Source organism: Corticium candelabrum, chromosome 17 (assembly GCF_963422355.1).
Source record: "Corticium candelabrum chromosome 17, ooCorCand1.1, whole genome shotgun sequence".
Classification (NCBI taxonomy): Eukaryota; Metazoa; Porifera; class Homoscleromorpha; order Homosclerophorida; family Plakinidae; genus Corticium; species Corticium candelabrum.
This window is the reverse complement of record NC_085101.1, coordinates 6,164,160-6,184,159: the sequence shown is the minus strand read 5'-3', so window position 1 is coordinate 6,184,159 and position 20,000 is coordinate 6,164,160. Positions and strand designations below refer to the sequence as shown.

General features: G+C 40.4%; 3 protein-coding genes and 1 long non-coding RNA gene across 4 annotated transcripts in view; 3 read left to right on the top strand and 1 right to left on the bottom strand.

The window, feature by feature from the left end:
* Positions 1-2,480, top strand: part of LOC134192740 (tubulin monoglutamylase TTLL4-like) — a 20,674-nt gene extending 18,194 nt beyond the window's left edge. The window contains exons 12-21 of the mRNA XM_062661487.1: positions 784-903; positions 961-1,018; positions 1,088-1,120; positions 1,186-1,257; positions 1,319-1,396; positions 1,472-1,532; positions 1,609-1,679; positions 1,755-1,852; positions 1,924-2,008; positions 2,167-2,480. Of these exons, the coding sequence (XP_062517471.1) occupies positions 784-903; positions 961-1,018; positions 1,088-1,120; positions 1,186-1,257; positions 1,319-1,396; positions 1,472-1,532; positions 1,609-1,679; positions 1,755-1,852; positions 1,924-2,008; positions 2,167-2,202 (712 nt within the window). The 3' untranslated portion in view covers positions 2,203-2,480. The remainder of the gene's footprint in view (positions 1-783; positions 904-960; positions 1,019-1,087; positions 1,121-1,185; positions 1,258-1,318; positions 1,397-1,471; positions 1,533-1,608; positions 1,680-1,754; positions 1,853-1,923; positions 2,009-2,166) is intronic.
* Positions 2,481-2,730: 250 nt separating this feature from the next.
* Positions 2,731-3,882, bottom strand: LOC134192744 (uncharacterized). The gene is made up of 2 exons (XR_009971977.1): positions 3,745-3,882; positions 2,731-3,548 (listed from the first exon to the last, which is right to left on the bottom strand). It is a non-coding gene; the product is annotated as an uncharacterized LOC134192744 (long non-coding RNA).
* A 1,132-nt stretch (positions 3,883-5,014) lies between these two features.
* Positions 5,015-15,151, top strand: LOC134192741 (inactive polypeptide N-acetylgalactosaminyltransferase-like protein 5). The gene is made up of 8 exons (XM_062661488.1): positions 5,015-5,060; positions 5,218-5,705; positions 11,735-12,271; positions 12,424-12,541; positions 12,658-13,041; positions 13,292-13,393; positions 14,427-14,552; positions 14,654-15,151. Exons 2-8 carry the CDS (start codon positions 5,284-5,286, stop codon positions 14,765-14,767), a joined length of 1,803 nt encoding a protein of 600 aa, XP_062517472.1. The 5' UTR covers positions 5,015-5,060; positions 5,218-5,283; the 3' UTR covers positions 14,768-15,151.
* Positions 15,152-15,165: 14 nt separating this feature from the next.
* On the top strand, positions 15,166-19,772 carry LOC134192742 (ATP synthase subunit beta, mitochondrial). Its single transcript, XM_062661490.1, has 10 exons — positions 15,166-15,319; positions 15,516-15,725; positions 16,172-16,346; positions 16,524-16,645; positions 16,798-16,982; positions 17,048-17,206; positions 18,004-18,126; positions 18,615-18,827; positions 19,254-19,455; positions 19,518-19,772. Exons 1-10 carry the CDS (start codon positions 15,205-15,207, stop codon positions 19,613-19,615), a joined length of 1,602 nt encoding a protein of 533 aa, XP_062517474.1. The 5' UTR covers positions 15,166-15,204; the 3' UTR covers positions 19,616-19,772.
* Positions 19,773-20,000: the final 228 nt, after the last annotated feature.

Genomic DNA, 20,000 nt, shown 5'->3' with positions numbered 1-20,000 from the left:
CTTGATTGACAATGTTGCAAATGTCTCAATGAATTTGTGTGACATCTGGGTGGGTGGACGTGTTGAGGAGTTATAAATTGATATCAAACAAGCCAGGGAATGAGTTAATTTTATAAATTGATATCAAAGAAGTCAGGAAATGAGTTAATTTTAATAATAATAATTATATATTGATTTTATAAATTGATATCAAACAAGTCAGGAAATGAGTTAATTAGTGTGCGAGCAACAAAACATGAGGAATGTTGTACTCATGTGTTTATGTCAAAAGTGGATGTTGCATGATAGAAGTCAATGGCATCAAGTGTGTATACATTGTATACTGTGACTCGGCTATTACTCGTATGTCTGATGTGCCACGTGGTGTAAATGCTGAGAACAACTGAAATGACGTTGTGTGAGGCTCTAAGTGCTGACATCTTGTTGATTAGTGGGAAATCTTTCTAAATTGTTACCAAAAGTGAGTGCATGGCAATGTTGTTAGTTTGCTAGCAAATCTTCTCTCATTAGATTGGACAATAGGCTGGCGCGTCTGTTAGGACATGCTGGAGATTGTGTTACTGTGCATCGAATGATCGAATGCGATCCTAGTTTAATCGACCGACAGACACCACAATTGAGGTTGCACCTTAAATGAATAACATTGCTAGACATATGATACATACAATACATGCAGACATTAAGATCGGTGGATTGCTGCCTGTTGGTTACACATTTTTCAGAGAAGTTAGTTGTTTGTTGAGTTTGTGTGTGATGTTTGTGTGTGTGTGTATGTGTGTGTAGTCTTCACTCAAATTCTCTTCTTGATGAGAACATTAAGGGTCACATGGTGAGGGACCTTCTCAACATGGCGAGATTCCACCTTCCCACTGAACGCAAATCAGTTGAGAAAGCACGCCAAACGTGAGGCAGTAAACAAACTCTGCACCCGACAAATAGACAAATTAGCATGTTGTTTAGTGCTACTGCTGCTGCTCGTGTGAGATCTGGTGGTCTGACTCCTGATGAACGCGCAAAAGTGAGTCTCTCAATAACAAGTAGATGTCGAATGTCAATGGTTCTATTTGCTGTCTGTTCTGTTCTACAGCATGTCTTCTACATACAGAAGCATCTGGATGAAGTGAGGGCCTCTCAGGGCGTTTATTTGACTGATTGTTGTTGAGTGGGGCTTCTGTGTTGATGAAGGCTGTTCGCCTGTCGATCCTAACCACACTAACACCAGATGACGTGCGCATACTGATGGAAACGGAAGACGAGGTAATATGAAAATAGGGTAATATGTCTCATCTAATTTAACAGATATTTCTATGTGTTAAAGCTTAGTATATGTGGACGATTTGAACGTGTTTTTCCCACACCCAAATCAAGACGCTACTTAAAATTCTTCGACACAACAGTAAGTTAACTTAATCTCTGATGTGATGGTTTGTGGTCGTGGATAAGTGAAGTGGCTCTTGTGTCGTCTGTCTAGCGTTATTACAACATTCTACTAGACGAGTGGACAAGACATTACAGACACTGTGTGGAGTCCGGTCAGTCTGCTGTGTTAAACGCCAGCTGATGGTGCACGTTGACCGTTTGATATGTATATTCTCTTCGATTGGTCAGGGGTAAAGAGATTGGTGGCATACGCGGAGAAAGGTGTCCACCTGGGCGCTACTTCTGATGCAGAGCATCAGGTGATGTTGTCCATGTTGATTGTTGGTTTGACGATTGATTGAGAGAGACATATGTGTATAACATATAACACACAGTGGAGTAAAAGTGACGTTGAGCCTCCCACCTCTACACGACGCTCACTATCAGCACCCAGTGGTGTCTCCTCTAGTCGACCTACTCGTCCTAAATCGAGGTGTGTGGCTGTGTTTTTCCCGCCAATATTGTTGTTTTGTTTGTAATATTCATGTAATATTGTTGTTCTAGTAAGGACATGAATGGAGTGGCAAGTTGTGCACCAGGGTTGCCTAGAATATTGTCCAAGGGCAGAAAGTCCGTGTCAGGCAATAAGGTGAGCACCTGCCTCTTGATTGGAAACCTAGGCTTCTCCTCTCTGAGAAGGAATGGAAGCAATTACCTTAAAATATAATTGGTCTCCTTGGGGCAGAGGAAATTGTCGATTCTAATGCTATTCTGTTGTCTGACATTTCCTGTTTATTTGTTTCTCAGGGAACCACATCGATGAGTAAATCCAAGGTGGTGTGATCCCAAGTCATAGCTATTGAAGTCGGGTCTCATTGTGTCCTCTCTCGTTCTTGTAAATATTGGTATATTCCTTAATTAATTAAACTCATTTAGTAGTGCAGTGCCTGGCGCCGCATGTGCTTACACTGTGCGTGTATCAATGCTGGCTTTACAAACGATTGTAAATCAGGCCGATGGAAGACTTAAGGCTGTAGACTGGCAGCCGGCGAGTAGCTCGATGTGATGCGTTCTCCTTTTCAGGAGAGTTTTATCAATGAGATTCAACTGCAACCTTTTGAGTCATTGTCTCTCACCTTCTAGTGCAGAGATCTGTTTTATTGGCTGATTGGAAGTCATCAGTGACATTGCAGCTGGTAAAGTTGACAATAATAATGGAAATGCTTGGCATTGTTTGAGAGTTGGTCACGCCCCCAATTAAGCTCCAAAATTGGAACTTTATATCCTTTAGAGATAGGCGATGCTAATACATGGCTAACTGGACCATGCGCTTGATGCATTATGTAGTGACGAGATGTGACAGCTTGAAAGTTTGTTCACCTCAGTTCCTGACCATTTATTGGCAAAATAAGCAAAGAATACGACAACGTCCCAATGATTTTTTACACTAATAGTACAGTAAACGTTTGTACATGCTCGTACTATGTCTGCGGATCATTCATGTTGAATGACCTCTGAGTAGCTAGTGAGGGAGGCAAGCTCTCAATAATTAACCTCTCTGTCTCAACTCCAAAAATGATAAGTTTCTTAGCGTAGAAAACTCAACTAACTGTCATAGATCGGTATATAATATCCTGTCTCTGTGTCTTGCTGTAAACGCTAGCTGATGCTCAAACATGGTCGACATTGGCAGCGCGTCACTACCGGTATTAGCACTCTCATGCGTCGCATTCGGTCCGTTCCAGGAACGGGACAGCGCAGTCTGAGCTCCCTGTATCGCACCGACTCTTGTACCTCCTTGCAGCATTTGCACGACTTTGCCAGGTGGCCGTTTTGACTGTTCGCCTCGTACGACGTGCACAGACCGAGACAGGTCGGAGTCTTCGGTCTTACACTGAAGCAGCCCGGAACGCTGATCGTCATCCTCCACAGAGCTGTAGTACAGTAGGGACCCGATGTTGCTCCACGCGCTCCCATGCTCATTACAGGAGCATCATCACCATCATCATTATCACTCCTCGATTGAACGGCAGTCGTACTGTCCGACGCAAATCCAGTTTTTGAGTGCCTGTCTGCACGCTGGGTATCCCTTGCTCGACGCCGTCTGCACCCGTTGCAGCTGCGAGAGCTGCAGCCAGGTAGGATACAGACCAGTAGAAGCCAGATGAGTAAACCGGTTCGAAGCATTTCTGTAGAGAAAGACGACCGTGTTAAAATAATTCGGTTAGACTGCGCGTGATAGGCACGCGAAGAAGCTTCTCTCCACTTAGAGCAACTCCATTAGCGTAACAATACAAGCAGCAGCGTAGTTTGGCACCGCAACGGAAAGAATTCAATCGAGCGCTAACGGAGCATTCGCGGTTCGCATCAAACGTGTAGTCTCACCTTTCCTTCCACTAGCAACAAGTTTTCTCGAGCGTGACGCGAAACGTTGTTTAGGACGAGGCAGAGAGTGGAATGACTGAGCGTGGCTTGGGCCGTCTCACTTGTAACTTGGCTTGCTTGTTGATTTCCCGTATTTATAACTGGAGGCCAGACAATCTACTTACAAAGTGATTAGTGGCTAGCTAATACAGGGGGGCGGGGAGTACGACTGTAGAGTGGAGGTGTCTGTAATAACAGGTGACGTAACGCTGCCAATTGGTGTTTCACAGTAGACAACGCATTGCGACCACGTTCCCGCGACGTCTCTTCGACGGTTGTATACGTCTGCTTTCAAGCAAACCTGCCTGTGGTTTGTAGACAGTCTAGGAACAGCTGGATGGATCCAGTTTGTTCGGTGTCGCTGCTGCGCGTTGCTGTTGTCTTCGCCAGCGATCACGTGTGAATCGGTCTAATGCAATGTAAAGAAGATGGAGGACTGAGAAATGTGGTCGATGAACTCATCGAATGCCGCAGCTAGCTTCGACGAGAATTCGTTGTAGTGGGATCTCTTCTTCACCTGGTAAACACGCCTACTTCCGGGTTAAGGGGCCGGATTCCGGAAACGTCTACAAGGTAAACCCTGCACGCACCTACGGCAGCGCTCTAGATTCGGTTTGTGCTAATTAAGAAACAACCGATAAATGCAGTAATGGCTTCATGTCGTTTGTCTAGAAAACGAGACAAATTCCATGAGAGGTTGCGCGGTCATTGTAAGCAAACCGTCCGGAAATGATTCGCCTCTGGCAAGAAGCCGTGGCTGCAAAGTACATTAATTAGGGTTTTTTTTATAGTACACGTGGTGGACAGTGCTAATCGTTTTGTGTCGTAATTCGTAATTTCACAAATGGACCCGAACTTCCGGGTTCAGAATGCCGCGCTACGGTGCTGATTTGTGGAGTCTGCAAATAGATGCGACACGAATAGACAGCGTGCATTGCGTTCCAAATGTCTAGTACTTTAGAACGTTGGTTTATTGTATTTACTGCAATATTAATTAAATTGTCATTACGTCTGAAGAGGTCTGGAATCCGAGCACATCAGCTCTGGCGGAGTACACATGCACACTAATACAATAATTGGTGATTCTAGAATACACGAAATTGTTTAGCTTGAATGTAAACTTTATGAATGAATCGCTTGCATCTAATACGGACTCTAGTATCTGGTAATTTCCCGCCTCTATTATCATGAAGTCAGTGACCGCGCGTGCGCTCTTTGCTGTTTGGAGGGTGTAGAGTCTCCATTGAATCCTCGTAAAGAAGCCGTCTAATCTTGAGGTAAGTAGTTAACTTCATATTCGAACTACCACACCACTCCTACACGCAGTTAATCACACACAAAGTCACACACACAAAAACACAAACACACCACACACACACACACACACAATTCCATGCCATAGTGACGTCACACTTCTTACATGATGATCTCCAGTTGACCGTACAGTACGCGTGATCAGCAATTCGGCTCTCATTCGGTTTTCTTACCACTACAACCGGCATGCACAGACGTCTACGACTGCGACCTCAGCCCGTCATATGTGGCATGCTGTTCGTTGTCCTTCTGTGCACTTTCCTCAACCTCCAGAACGTCAAAAAGTTAACAACCGAAACGGACATCAACCGACACGCAGACGGAAGCATTAAGCGCCTTCTCGAATCACTGTCAAGGAATCGACAACTCAACCGGAACAACCGAGTGGGCGTGGCGGATGTAGATGTCAGGCGTTGTAGTGGAGGTCGCTTTGCTGTTGCTGCTGAGAGGGAGAGAAGTCGAGAAGTCGAGAATGTTGTTGACAATTCTAATGGGCGTCTGTCGGATGAGACGTTGAGGGTGGAAGGGTATGAGAGGCATGCGTTCAATCAGTTGACGAGTGACACTATTGGTCTGATGAGAGATGTTCCTGACGTGAGGCATGAGCTGTGAGTGATGATGATGATGATGATGATAATGCGTATTGAAGTGTGTTGTGTTGACGTTGAGGAGTGGGTATGGGAAGTAGGTGTGTCATGTGTCAGACACGCTGGTGATCGACTCCGTCTGTGTGTGTGTGTTTGTTTGTTTTTGTTTGTTTATCTGTCTGTCTCTGTCTGTTTGTCTGGCTGGCTGTCTGTCTGTTTGTCTGTCTGTCTGTCTGTTTGTCTGTCTGTCTGTCTGTCTGTCTGTATGTATGTATGTCTGTGTCTGTCTCTGTGTTTGCCTGTTTGTCTGTCTGTCTGTCTGTTTGTTTGTCTTTGTTTTACTTGTTATGTATATATAGATCTGTGGGTCTGTTAATTGCCTTGTTTTGCTTGCACTACAGTAAGTAGTGTGTGTGTGTGTGTGTGTGTGTGTGTGTGTGTGTGTGTGTGTGTGTGTGTGTGTATGCGAGTGTGTGTGTGTGTGTGTGTGTGTGTGTGTGTGTGTGTGTGTGTGTGTGTGTGTGTGTCACATATCCAGGTCTTGGTTACCATCCACTTGTATTCTGCAATCATCGGAATGCCAGCAATCTTTAATTTACAAATTCCAATGACAGTTTGGATTACACAAGCAGACAGGAATGCTCATAGTCACTACATATATTGAAGCCTAAGCAGCTACATGAACCCCCGTACACGACCTACTTCAAATTGTCAGACTAATTAGTGCTTAATGATGATTGCATTACCCTTGGCCTTTTAAGGCAGGAAATGAATGACATAGCTGGTGATTGCGTTAGACTCTTAAGGTGACAGTGTGTGACGGTGTGTGTCCTAAATCTGACTCATGCATTCTATATGTCATCATGTGCATGGCAATGACTAAGCATGACAGTCAGTCATGGCATGTGTAGTTTGGTTGTTGTGGAGGGTTGTTATTCTAGTGCCACTGCAGCAACTGTATGGTCTGATGTATTGAGAGATGCATCTCTGTAATGCCAGCGTTCTTGCCCTAAGGTATGTGGCTATGCCAGCACTCTGATGGTTGGCAGTGTTTCCTGCTAGGTGGAAGGAAAGAATCACATAATTTTGTTATAGTGACACTCTCCACTAAGCATCAGCTGCAGAGAGCTTCTAAAGCAGCGTGCAGTACTAGACATACAACTACTTGTAGGAACTGTGTTTAACGTAGCATCCTGGTGCAGCTTTCTCCCCCCACTTGTGGCTAATTGTTGACCTTGGCGATGTACATGCACCTGTGCTGTATTACAGTTGGAATGCTCTTTTATGGAAGACAAGATGTGACTACTTTGACATGTCTAGATCTCTGACTTTCACAAAGATGAAACTTTGAGTCTTTGCATAGTTGGTAGGCAATTGTGTTGCTTTAGTGTGTGTAAAGAGCTGCAGGTTGTACCGGGAATTTCGGAAACTGTGCCCAGCCGAAAGATCGCTCACTGGGCAATCTTTTGGAACTGCAAGTTCTCATTTACAGCCACTAATGAGAATGAAGATTGTGGTGCGAGATTTGACCTCACAGTCCGAAGTTGGTCAATATTCCAAGGTTGTAGTTTAGTAACGTGCGGTTCTATAGGCTACAGTGTACATACAGTATCGGTATGGCAACCAGACAGCAATCTCACACTGTGGATCAGAAGTTGAGCTTGTCAGAAGGCTGAAGAAGATCTCAGAAGCAATGTCAACCTTGCATTGCGTGAGCTGGGTATTGACCGGAAGAACTAGGGTACGAGAATGGAGAGATAAATTGGCCTCTGAAGAAACATCTGACAAGAAGCGTAGGCGGGCAGTCTGGTCTGGTCATAGTTCTACGTTTATAATAAAGACTAAGTATGCAGGATGGGCCTCACACTTGCCTACTCTGTGGTACACATATACTCCAGTCATTTTGCCAATTTTCATAGTTTCCTATGAAGCTCTCGGGTGCTTATTGGGAACGGATTTCTACCATAAAAATCCGTATTGCAACACTGGGCGCTGTTTCAGAAATTCCCAGTAAGGGTGATGTTTCAGTTCTAGTAAATGGTAGTTGTTGCACACTGTAGGTGGTGTTTAGTTGGGCATCAACCTTATGTGTGAAACGTTGCAAACCAAAGTGATTTCATCTTTACAGGGTTATGCCCACTGTGGTTGGAGGTGGTCGGCCGACCATCACTTCACATGTTCCAACCACCACTATATATATTAGCTAGTGTTTTACTTGCTCCAAGCTAATAAGCATTGGAAGGTGAGCAGTTTGTTGAAAAGGTGAGCACTTTATTCACACGGCAGCAGACACCCAGTGCTATGATACAATCTATATATACAATGTATTATAGATTAAATCTATAATACAATGTATATTATAATTTATAATATAATCTATAATACAATCTGTAATAATTTATAATATAATTTGTAATACAATGTATATTATAATTTATAATATAATCTATAATACAATCTATAATATAATTTATAATACAATGTATATTATAATTTATAATATAATTTATAATATAATCTATAATACAATCTATAATATAATTTATAATATAATTTGTAATACAATGTATATTATAATTTATGATATAATCTATAATACAATCTATAATATAATTTATAATATAATTTGTAATACAATGTATATTATAATTTATAATATAATCTATAATATAATCTATAATATAATTTATAATATAATTTATAATATAATTTATAATATAATCTATAATACAATCTATAATATAATTTATAATATAATTTATAATACAATGTATATTATAATTTATGATATAATCTATAATACAATCTATAATATAATTTATAATATAATTTGTAATACAATGTATATTATAATTTATGATATAATCTATAATACAATCTATAATATAATTTATAATATAATTTGTAATACAATGTATATTATAATTTATAATATAATCTATAATATAATCTATAATATAATTTATAATATAATTTATAATATAATTTATAATATAATCTATAATACAATCTATAATATAATTTATAATATAATTTATAATACAATGTATATTATAAATCTATAATATAATCTATAATATAATCTATAATATAATCTATAATATAGTCTATAATATAGTCTATCGCTCATGGCACTAAGGTGGTGGTGGTAAGGTCCAACACAGAAGTCTGCATGTCATCAATGAGCAAGGCAATATCCTAGGCACTCTGTGACAGAGCCAGTCAAAGTCATCTTCAGGAGTATTTTTGCTAGACAGGATCACTGGCTGTTCAAAACCTGCAGCTGGTGCATTGATGGCAGACATCTCACTATGCCATAGTATATAAAACGTGAGACTGGGCAACATAGTTCCCAGACTGTTGAAAAAAGTTGCAACTTTCTTAGTCTATTCTTTTAGATCATAGACCATCAACAGTGCGATACATTCTGTTTGGCAATTCTTATCTGTTTCGTCACGATTCTTGATTGCATTTGTCCGGGAGTTAGCTCTACTTTTTTTCCACATATTGTAGGATATTTGTTTTTTGCAGCAGTGAATTTGTCTAGATCGCGTAAGCCACGCCCTGAAATGAACCACACTTCTTAATTAATGCAGCAGACAATACCACCACTGCAAAAATCTTGGGCAGAACACTGTCTTTAATAAAAACAGCATAACTTAATTAGGTTAGTCTGGTAGAAAACAATCCTGGCAAGAACACTGAAGACAACAGATTGAAAGAATAGTCTAATGTATTGTGAGATGCATCCCTCCAATACAATTGTCTAGTGTATTGTGAGATGCATCCCTCTAATACAATAGTCTAGTGTATTGTGAGATGCATCCCTCTAATACAATAGTCTAGTGTATTGTGAGATGCATTCTTCCAATACAGTAGTCTCGCTCGTTGAAATTGATAATCTTTACAAAACAGTGGTCTACCTGTCCACTTTGGTGCAACATAGGAGTCTTTCAAGGTGATCCATTTTCTGTTATAGTTTTCAACACGGTCATAAACACACTTGCACTTCAACTGAAACAAGTTCAACCAACTCTTGGATATAGGCTGCATAAATCAGCCTATACCATGGATGTACTTCTCTTTGCTGATGACGTCACTCTATTAGCAAAGTCTCCAAAAGATCTACAGAAACTTTGCAATGTTGTATCTGACTGGTGTCGGTGGTCTAAATTAGTTATCAAAATACCAAAATGCAGCTGCTTGGGATTGGCCCATAAAAGTAAAGACATTCTTCGTGATCCAACAATTCTGATATGTGACCAGAAAGTCCCTTTTCTTGGCCATAAGTCATTTAAATTTCTCGGAATGCCCATTAATGGCCAGTTATCAACTACTGACTGTAAGATCTTTTTAAAGAACAAACTCCAAGAATTGATGACAAAAGTCGACTTCTGTCCAGTTAGCAGCAGCAGAAAACTTCAACTATACCATCAGGCTGTATATCCTTGACTTACCTGGTATCTCTGTCTGCTCCCATTAGCTCCTAGTTGGATGAAAACAGATCTTGATAATATTGTAACTTTTATCTAAAGAAACGGTGTAAACTGCATTGTTCAGCTTGTTCAGCTTGTTCAGCTCGACTGTATATGGATATTTCCAAAGGAGGCTTAGAATTGCCTCATTTATCCAATGCAGCTATTCAATTGCAATCTACCAAATGTGCTCGGTTCTTAACATCTAAAGATGGCTGCATCAGATCACTGGCAACAAAGAAAGCTACTAACAACTTTCATCCTAAAAGATTTTCTTGTTTCAGAGAAGGACTAAAGTCATTACAAAACCATCCATTATCATCATTCAGATCACTCGCACAGAAAACTAAATTCAACCTAAAAGAAGACCAACAACAACTTTTAAACAAACTACAAAGTTGAAGAGTTCAAGGATGTAACAGCAGACTTAATAATTCGGCACCAGATATGTGGGCAAATTGTGTTAGACATCTACCATCAAGTCAACTATCCTTTATCATGAATGCTACCAATGAAACTTTACCATCAAATGCCAACTTAGTCCTATGGAAAAAGAGAACCTGTGACAAATGCAAATGCCCTTTATGGCAAAGAAGACAAACGATTCTCCATGTACTGAACAACTGTGAAGTTTTAGTGAGAAATGAACACTATAATACAAGACGTGATGCTATTCTACATCTACTATTAAAAGAAGCCATAAAATATCTTCCCTGACCACAAGGATAGTTCCTCTCATTTCCCTACCGGTAATTATATTATTGCCACTTCTCAACGTCCTGATATTGTTATATGGAGGAAGGATCCCATTAAGTTTATTTTGTCAAGCTGACAATATGTCATGAAACTAACTTTGATGCTGCAAATGAGCGCAAACAAAATAGATACGCGGAATTGGTCAACAACATCAAAGATCAAGGATTTAGATGCAAGCAGATCAACATTGAAGTTGGTTCTAGAGGATTTATTAACGTCATTGGTCTCCAGCAGTTCTTTTATCTATTAAACATTCCAACTAAACACCAACAACATCTCATGTCTAATATTGTCAAAACTGTTATTGAACATTCTTTTAAAATATGGCTTGTTAGAAATAGATTACATAGTAAGTAAGGTTAGCTTAGATATAGATACTTATCTTATATATTGCTTAGTGTACCAATAGTTCTATCTGTACTGTTGTTTGCAAGCATTTTACTGACTGTATCTACTTTAGTGTGGCGCCACAGGATTGGTAGTCTGTGCTGGCTACATACGGTTGGTTAGCTCCTCGTTTATTCTAAATAAATGAGTTTACACGTCATGTATTGTGAGATGCATCCCTCCAATACAATAGTCTAGTGTATTGTGAGATGCATCCCTCCAATACAATAGTCTAGTATATTGTGAGATGCATCTCTCCAATACAATAGTCTAGTGTATTGTGAGATGCATCCCTCTAATACAATAGTCTAATGTATTGTGAGATGCATCTCTCCAATACAATAGTCTAGTAGTGTAAAAGTAATATTAGTCAGTGTTTTTAGTTTGTTATTATATGATTGTTATTAATTAATACAGAAATTGATTATGCAGATGTAAGAGTGTGTCATATTCAAACGACCTTCCAAGTGCCAGTATTATTATCTGCTTTCACAACGAAGCTCCGTCTGCTCTTCTTCGAACCATTCAGTCAGTACTCGATCGATCGCCACCTCATCTCATTCACGAGATCATCCTAGTCGACGACTACAGCAACAGAATAGACGACATTCAGAAAATTATTGATTACGCCAGAAATCATGCAAAAATTTGTATTATCCAGACGGAACGACGCGAAGGATTAATTCGAGGTCGAACTCTAGGAGCTCGGTCTGCAACTGGTGATGTTCTTGTCTTTCTTGACAGTCACTGTGAAGTCAACTATCTCTGGCTGCAACCTCTTCTCTCACGCATTAAAGAGCAGCCCAACACGGCCGTCTGTCCTATCATCGACATCATAAATTCCGATACATTTGAATACACACCATCAGGTGTAGTTCGTGGCGGTTTCAATTGGGGATTGCATTTCAGTTGGGAACGAGTGCCGAATGATCATTTGCAAGCACCTGGAGATACAATCAAGCCAATCAAGTAAACCACAGTACCAGTTATTACCTCAATATGATAATTCATCAATTCAATAACATCAATTCAATAATCAATAATACTAATTTAATAATTACAGTTGATTTAGTTGATTATGCAATCAACTCAATGAGTTACAACAGCTGTGTTGCATGTAGATCACCCACGATGGCTGGAGGTTTGTTTGCAATCCGGCGAGCCTTTTTTCACGACGTCGGAGAGTATGACCAAGGCATGGAGATCTGGGGAGCAGAGAACCTGGAGATTTCCTTCAGGGTAATCTATTCCATGTGTTTATTAATGTTAATTAATAATAATTATGTGGAAACCACAACTGCATGTATGCATGTTGTGCACGTTCTGCCAACTAATTGGTAGTCGTTTTCATATAGCTGTGGATGTGTGGAGGCAGGATAGAGATCATTCCATGCTCTCGTGTTGGCCACGTGTTCCGGTATCGACGACCTTATGACGATCTCAGCACATTCAGTAGTGTTTTCAGAAATCAGATTCGACTCGCAGAAGTGTGGCTGGATGACTACAAGGAATACTTTTATCGCAGTCAATCTGCATACAAACAAGTCGATCACGGTGATGTCACTGAACGCCTTGAGTTGAGGAAACGTTTAAAATGCAAGAGCTTTGAATGGTATCTTAAATCTGTTTATCCGGAGCTGCATGTTCCACCGAAGTGGGATAAATATTCAAGCGTAAATGTGGGTGACAGAACAGCCCAAGGGGTGGCTAGAAATGGGCAGATTGTGAAGGTTGGACAGGTGAGTTTCTATTGCAAACAATCAGTGTGTGTGTGTGTGTGTGTGTGTGTGTGTGTGTGTGTGTGTGTGTGCATGTGTGTGCATATGTGTGTGTGTGTGTGTGTGTGTGTGTGCGCGCACGCGCATGTGTGTGTGTGTGTGTGTGTGTGTGTGTGTGTGTGTGTGTTGAGGGGTGACTTAAGATTAGAGGCCTGAGGTGGTCGGCCACAGCCAGTGGCGAGAAATGAATGGCAACCGTTTGTTATTTTAGATTCGAAATCATCAGTTTGATCAATGCCTGGACATCGCAGGCAACACAAACGTTAAGAGATCTCGAGTTGAGTTGGAGCCTTGCTTGTCAACTGAGGATCAGGTGAGTGGCATTGCAGGTGAATGAGACGTCGGTGTGTGATCTGTTAGTCAAATGTATAGTTGCCATGGCAATTCCGATGAATTCTGTGATTAATAATTAAAATTAATTCACATTGTCTTAGGCAGGTGATATGCATGTCTTTTACTGTGAATAATCAGAATTGCGTTTATTAATAATTAATTATTGTAATTACTGGTGTGGCTATTGGTTTCATTGGTTTTCTATATGGAGCACACGTGTGTACTGATTTTATCGCGGTTCATTGCTGGCTATCTCTAACATACGTTAATGTATGCATCTGTCATTACACTGGAAAGATGCAGCTCTCAAACGCTAGACTATTGTATTGTAGTGATGCATTTCTCAATACATTACATATTGTATTGGAGGGATGCATCTCACAATACACTAGACTATTGTATTCTAGTGATGCATCTCACAATACACTAGACTATTGTATTGGAGGAATGCATCTTACAATACACTAGACTATTGTATTAGAGGGATGCATCTCACAATACACTAGACTATTGTATTGGAGGGATGCATCTCACAATACACTAGACTATTGTATTGGAGGGATGCATCTCACAATACACTAGACTATTGTATTGGAGGGATGCATCTCACAATACACTAGACTATTGTATTCTAGTGATGCATCTCACAATACACTAGACTATTGTATTGGAGGAATGCATCTTACAATACACTAGACTATTGTATTAGAGGGATGCATCTCACAATACACTAGACTATTGTATTGGAGGGATGCATCTCACAATACACTAGACTATTGTATTGGAGGGATGCATCTCACAATACACTAGACTATTGTATTGGAGGGATGCATCTCACAATACACTAGACTATTGTATTGGAGGGATGCATCTCACAATACACTAGACTATTGTATTGGAGGGATGCATCTCACAATACAATCGACGACCGTATTGATGAAATGCACTATCAATACCTTAGGCTATTGTACTGGACTCATGTTGTCAATACAAATTGATTTCTGATGTTGCAGGTGTGGGCACACAGATCAAGTAAGGAACTACGAATGGGTATGCTGTGTCTCGATTCCACAAGCAACGTCACTCTTATGATGAGATGCAGTCACCTACGACAAGGTCAACTTTGGGAGTACCAACAAGTGAGCCACAGCTATTAAATAAATAAATAAATAAATAATAAATTAATTTATTAACAAATCACAGATATAATGCATTATCTCAACAACTACTGCAATTTCAGGAGACACAGAAATTTTACAATGAGCCGTCACAACACTGTCTCAACTGGGATGCAAGAGCGAAAACCCTGATGCTGGAGAATTGCAATATTGCACAGAAATGGAGTTGGAAATAACTCTGAACGTCACAGCATTTCTATTTAAAAAATTAGGCAATAAGTTTAAGTACAATTAATAGTTAATTAATTATTATTTTGTTATCCGTAAATTTTTATCTTTTAGCACTTGTTGTAATGCCAGCATTTGAAACATTTAGTATAAATTAAGAGTTTGCTTTTGTGACTATGTAGCAGTCAGATTAAGTCAGTCATAAGGATACGTTTACCGTGGGAGTATATCAGAGGCAAGAAAACAAAATTAAAATTTGTATTTCAGAACGTTTCGCATTTACATTTGTATTTATTTTATGTATTATTAGACATCAATATTCTATTGTTGTAATAATATTAATTTGCGTGTAATAAAAAACGTAATGCCAATACGGTTTGATAAATGGCTTGCTCGTTTCGCTCGCTTGTTTGCGCATGCGTAGCAAGTCAGTGCAGTCGAGAAAATGGCGTCGTTTCTACGTGGATTGCTAACGTTTGGCCGTATGGCTGGCACTGCCCGCTTCTCTAGTCAATTAGTACGACCGTTTTCTCGCCTATTCTCACCGGCTTGCGTATCAGGTGAGTCACATGGCCACAAGAGTTTCTGTTGAGAGAAAAATAAAATACTCGCTGTGAATGACGGTTTTACCATTTATTTTATATGCTAGATAATGTGTTCTGTGATTTGCAGTAAGTAAATTTTTGTTTGTTAGTCGGGACTCCAATTGGGGTGTTATGGTTGGTCCAAGTTTTTGATATTTCTGTGCTTTTATAGCGTGTGCGAATCAGAAACGGTTCTTTGCTGATGCTGCACCTACCAGTGCGAGAGGTGCAACTCAGGCTGAGTCTACTGGTCGTGTCGTTGCGGTTATTGGTGCCGTCGTTGACGTTCAATTTGATGAGGGATTGCCACCCATCTTGAATGCTCTAGAGGTGCTTGATCGTGACAGTGGACGGCTTATTCTAGAGGTCGCTCAACATCTTGGTGAGACATTTGAATGCTGGATTTTTGTATTGGAGGGATGCATCTCACAATACACTAGACTATTGTATTAGAGGGATGCATCTCACAATACACTAGACTATTGTATTAGAGGGATGCATCTCACAATACACTAGACTATTGTATTGGAGAGATGCATCTCATAATACATTAGACTATTGTATTGGAGAGATGCATCTTACAATACACTAGACTATTGTATTGAAGGGATGCATCTCACAATACACTAGACTATTATATTGGAGGGATGCATCTCACAATACACTAGACTATTGTATTAGAGGGATGCATCTCACAATACACTAGACTATTGTATTAGAGGGATGCATCTTACAATACACTAGACTATTGTATTAGAGGGTTGCATCTCACAATACGACTATTGTATTGGAGGGCTACATCTATTGTTATGTTGCTACGTTTTGCAGGAGAAAACACTGTTCGTACAATTGCTATGGATGGAACTGAAGGTCTTGTAAGGGGCAATCGTGTGAGAGATAACGGCAGCTCTATTTCAATACCAGTAGGACCTGAGACATTAGGACGCATCATGAACGTTATAGGAGAATCAATAGACGAACGAGGACCAATTCCTTCCAAGAAGTAATCATATTTGAGTATCTAATGGAAATAGCAATAGTTCGTACACTCATCTGTCTGTCTATCTGTATGTATGTCTGTCTATCTGTCTGTCTATCTGTCTGTCCGTCCATCTGTCTGTTTGTCTGTCTCTGTTGTATTATTTCTATGTTGTCGTTCTAAGACAGTCTATTACATTAGGATGTCATCTATCCACCAAGATGCACCCGAATTTGTTGATATGAGCATCGAACAGGAGATCTTGGTGACCGGAATCAAAGTGGTTGATCTTCTTGCTCCGTATGCGAAAGGAGGGAAAATCGGTAAGTCACAGTGTGTGTGTGCATGTGTGTGTGTGTGTGTGTGTGTGTGTGTGTGTGTGTGTGTGTGTGTGTGTGTGTGTGTGTGTGTGTGTGTAGACAAACAGACAGACACACTACTGCCATTCTCCCTTACTCTTATGTCATAATTCCAGGCTTGTTTGGTGGTGCTGGGGTCGGCAAGACTGTACTCATCATGGAGCTCATCAACAATGTGGCGATTGCACACGGTGGCTACTCTGTGTTTGCCGGGGTGGGTGAACGAACACGAGAAGGCAACGATCTGTACCACGAAATGATTGAAGGTGGAGTCATTGACCTCAAGGGAGATAAATCAAAAGTGACATTGAAAATTATATATTTGATATCAACTAGGAAAGTGATTTTTTGTGTGGTTGGTTGTAGGTTGCATTGGTGTATGGACAGATGAATGAACCACCTGGTGCTCGTGCTCGTGTTTGTCTGACGGGATTGACTGTTGCTGAATATTTTCGGGATCAGGAAGGACAGGACGTGCTGCTGTTTATTGATAACATCTTTAGATTTACTCAGGCTGGATCAGAGGTGAGAGAAGTGATGAGATGTGGGAGTGGTGGGTGAGGGGTAGATAGAAGGTGGCAGGTGAGCAGGCAGATAGATGGACAGATAGACAGACACAGGCAAGCATGCAGGCTGACAGACAGATGGATGGATGGATGGACAGACTGACAGGCAGACAATCAGGCGGGATGACTGAATGACAGACAGACAGACAGACAGACATACGTAAAGACAGACAAACACACAGACAGATGGATGGATGGATGGACGGACATATGGGCGAGACAGACAGACAGCTGGCCGGTGGACGGACAGACTGACAGATGAATGGACAAACAGACTGATGGGCGTATGAGCAGACAGACAGACTGACAGGCAGGTGGACAGACAGATGGCTGGATGGATGGGCGTATGGGCAGACAGACAGACAGGCAGACAAACATACGTAAAGACAGACAAACACAGAGACAGACAGATGGATGGATGTACACGGACATATGAGCAGACAGACAGACAGATGGATGGACGTACGTACGTATGGGTAGACAGACAAATAGACACAGACAGGTGGATGGATGGACGTACGTACGTATGGGTAGACAGACAGACAGACAGACAGACATTAGTGTGCTGACTGAGACAGACAGCCAGATAAAGAAAAATGATGAACAACACGCAGATTTACTAGTTAATTAATTAATTAATCAACGGACACGTACAGACGGATCAACAGACAAGTGTGCAGATCAGACTTACGGACGAGAAAATCAACACAACAACTCAAGCATCTAACGTTCCTAACCACAACTCGTGTTGTGTAGGTGTCCGCTCTGTTGGGTCGTATTCCATCGGCCGTCGGTTACCAACCAACTCTTGCTACCGACATGGGCACAATGCAGGAACGAATCACGACAACAAAGAAAGGCTCAATCACATCAGTACAAGTACATCAAATTCCAGACAATTTTTTATTTTTTTAAAGTTTGCATTTTTGTTTTTAAATTTTTTACATTTTTTGCATTTATATATTTTAATTTTTTAATTTTTGCATTTTTATATATTTTTTAATTTTTTTACATTTTTGCATTTAAATTTTTTTGTCCTTTTTTTACATTTTTTACTCTTTTTGGATTTTTAAATGTTTTTAATATTTTTAATTTTTTTTTGTATTTTGTATATTTTAATTTTTTTAATTTTTAACATTTTTTGCATATTTAAATATCTTGTATTTTGCATTTTTGTATAGGTTTTAATTTTGCATTTTTTTGTATATTTTTCAATTTTGCATTTAAAATTGTTTTGCATTTTTCAATTTTTACATTTTTTAGATTTTTTTCAATTGTAGTATTTTTGTATTTTTTGAATTTTTTGTATTGTATTTTTTGAATTTTTTTGCATTTTTGCTGTTTACACTTTGTTGTTGCCCATGCAGGCGATCTACGTTCCTGCTGACGATCTGACGGATCCAGCGCCTGCGACAACGTTTGCTCATCTCGATGCCACGACCGTTTTGTCTCGTCAGATTGCTGAGCTTGGCATCTATCCAGCTGTCGATCCGTTGGACAGCACATCGCGTATTATGGATCCGAACGTCGTAGGGCAGGAGCACTACGATGTGGCGAGAGGAGTGCAGAAGATACTGCAGGTGAATTGGTAGTTACTCAGTCGGTTTGTCCGTCTGTGTGTGTGCGTGTGTGTGTGTCTGTCTGTCTGTCTGTCTCTGTTTGGTTCGTGTGTTTGGTTGTGTGTTTGTCTGTCTGTCTGTCTGTTTGTGTGTCTGTCTGTTTGTGTGTCTGTCTGTCTGGTTGTGTGTCTGTCTGTCTGGTTGTGTGTCTGTCTGTCTGGTTGTGTGTCTGTCTGTCTGTTTGTGTTTGTCTCTGGTTGTGTGTGTTTGTCTGTCTGTCTGTCTTTGTGTTGTGTGTCTATGTCTATCTGTCTTGGTCTGTCTGTCTGTCTATTGGTCTGTCTGTCTGTGTGTTTGTCTGTCTGTCTATTTGTCTGTCTCTTCGTTTCTCATTTTCTCATGTGTGCCCCATGTCTCTGTTTCTTCATTTCGCTAACATTTCTTCAGGACTACAAATCACTTCAAGACATCATCGCCATCCTCGGCATGGACGAACTCTCTGAAGACGACAAACTAACCGTCGCTCGCGCTCGCAAAATCCAACGTTTCCTATCCCAGCCATTCCAAGTAGCTGAGGTGTTCACCGGCACACAGGGAAAACTCGTGCCATTGGATGAGACTATCAAAGGCTTCCAACAAATTCTCAACGGTCGGTATCCTCATGATCCATCCGTTTGCTACATTGCTCTCATCCTTGCCTCTTTGTTGCAGGTGAACTTGATAATGTGCCAGAGATTGCCTTCTATATGGTTGGTCCGATACACGAGGTGCATGCCAAGGCTGACCAGCTGGCAAGAGAGCAAACGTAGACACTCGTCGTTCTTGTCGTGTTCCGTCTTGTAAAGTATTTAGTCGGTGGATACTACGTGAATGAGAGATGTCGATAGTTTTGTGTATGTGTGGGTGTGTGTGTGGAGGTGTCGCCCTCGTTGCCCATTGTCAACAGATACATATTTGTTCATATTATGTGCAAGTGTCGGTATACATTGATATCAACCACACATTTATTACAATACTTTTTATTTACAGAGAAACTGACAACTGGTAATTTCATTAATATCAAGTTAGTGTTGTGGCACGAAGGCACCAAAGAAACAGACAGATAAACACACACACACACATGCACAGAAAATGACAGACAAACAAATAAACATACAAACAAACAAAAACAAATAAACATGCAAACATACAAAC

Coding starts and splice junctions, on each gene's coding strand:
- LOC134192742 (XM_062661490.1), top strand. CDS start 15,205: ATGGCGTCGTTTCTACGTGGATTGCTAACGTTTGGCCGTATGGCTGGC. Junction 16,983..17,047: donor TCAAGGGAGATAAATCAAAA/GTGACATTGAAA, acceptor GGTTGGTTGTAG/GTTGCATTGGTGTATGGACA. Junction 18,828..19,253: donor GAGTGCAGAAGATACTGCAG/GTGAATTGGTAG, acceptor ACATTTCTTCAG/GACTACAAATCACTTCAAGA.
- LOC134192741 (XM_062661488.1), top strand. CDS start 5,284: ATGCACAGACGTCTACGACTGCGACCTCAGCCCGTCATATGTGGCATG. Junction 5,706..11,734: donor CCTGACGTGAGGCATGAGCT/GTGAGTGATGAT, acceptor TTGATTATGCAG/ATGTAAGAGTGTGTCATATT. Junction 13,042..13,291: donor AGATTGTGAAGGTTGGACAG/GTGAGTTTCTAT, acceptor TTGTTATTTTAG/ATTCGAAATCATCAGTTTGA.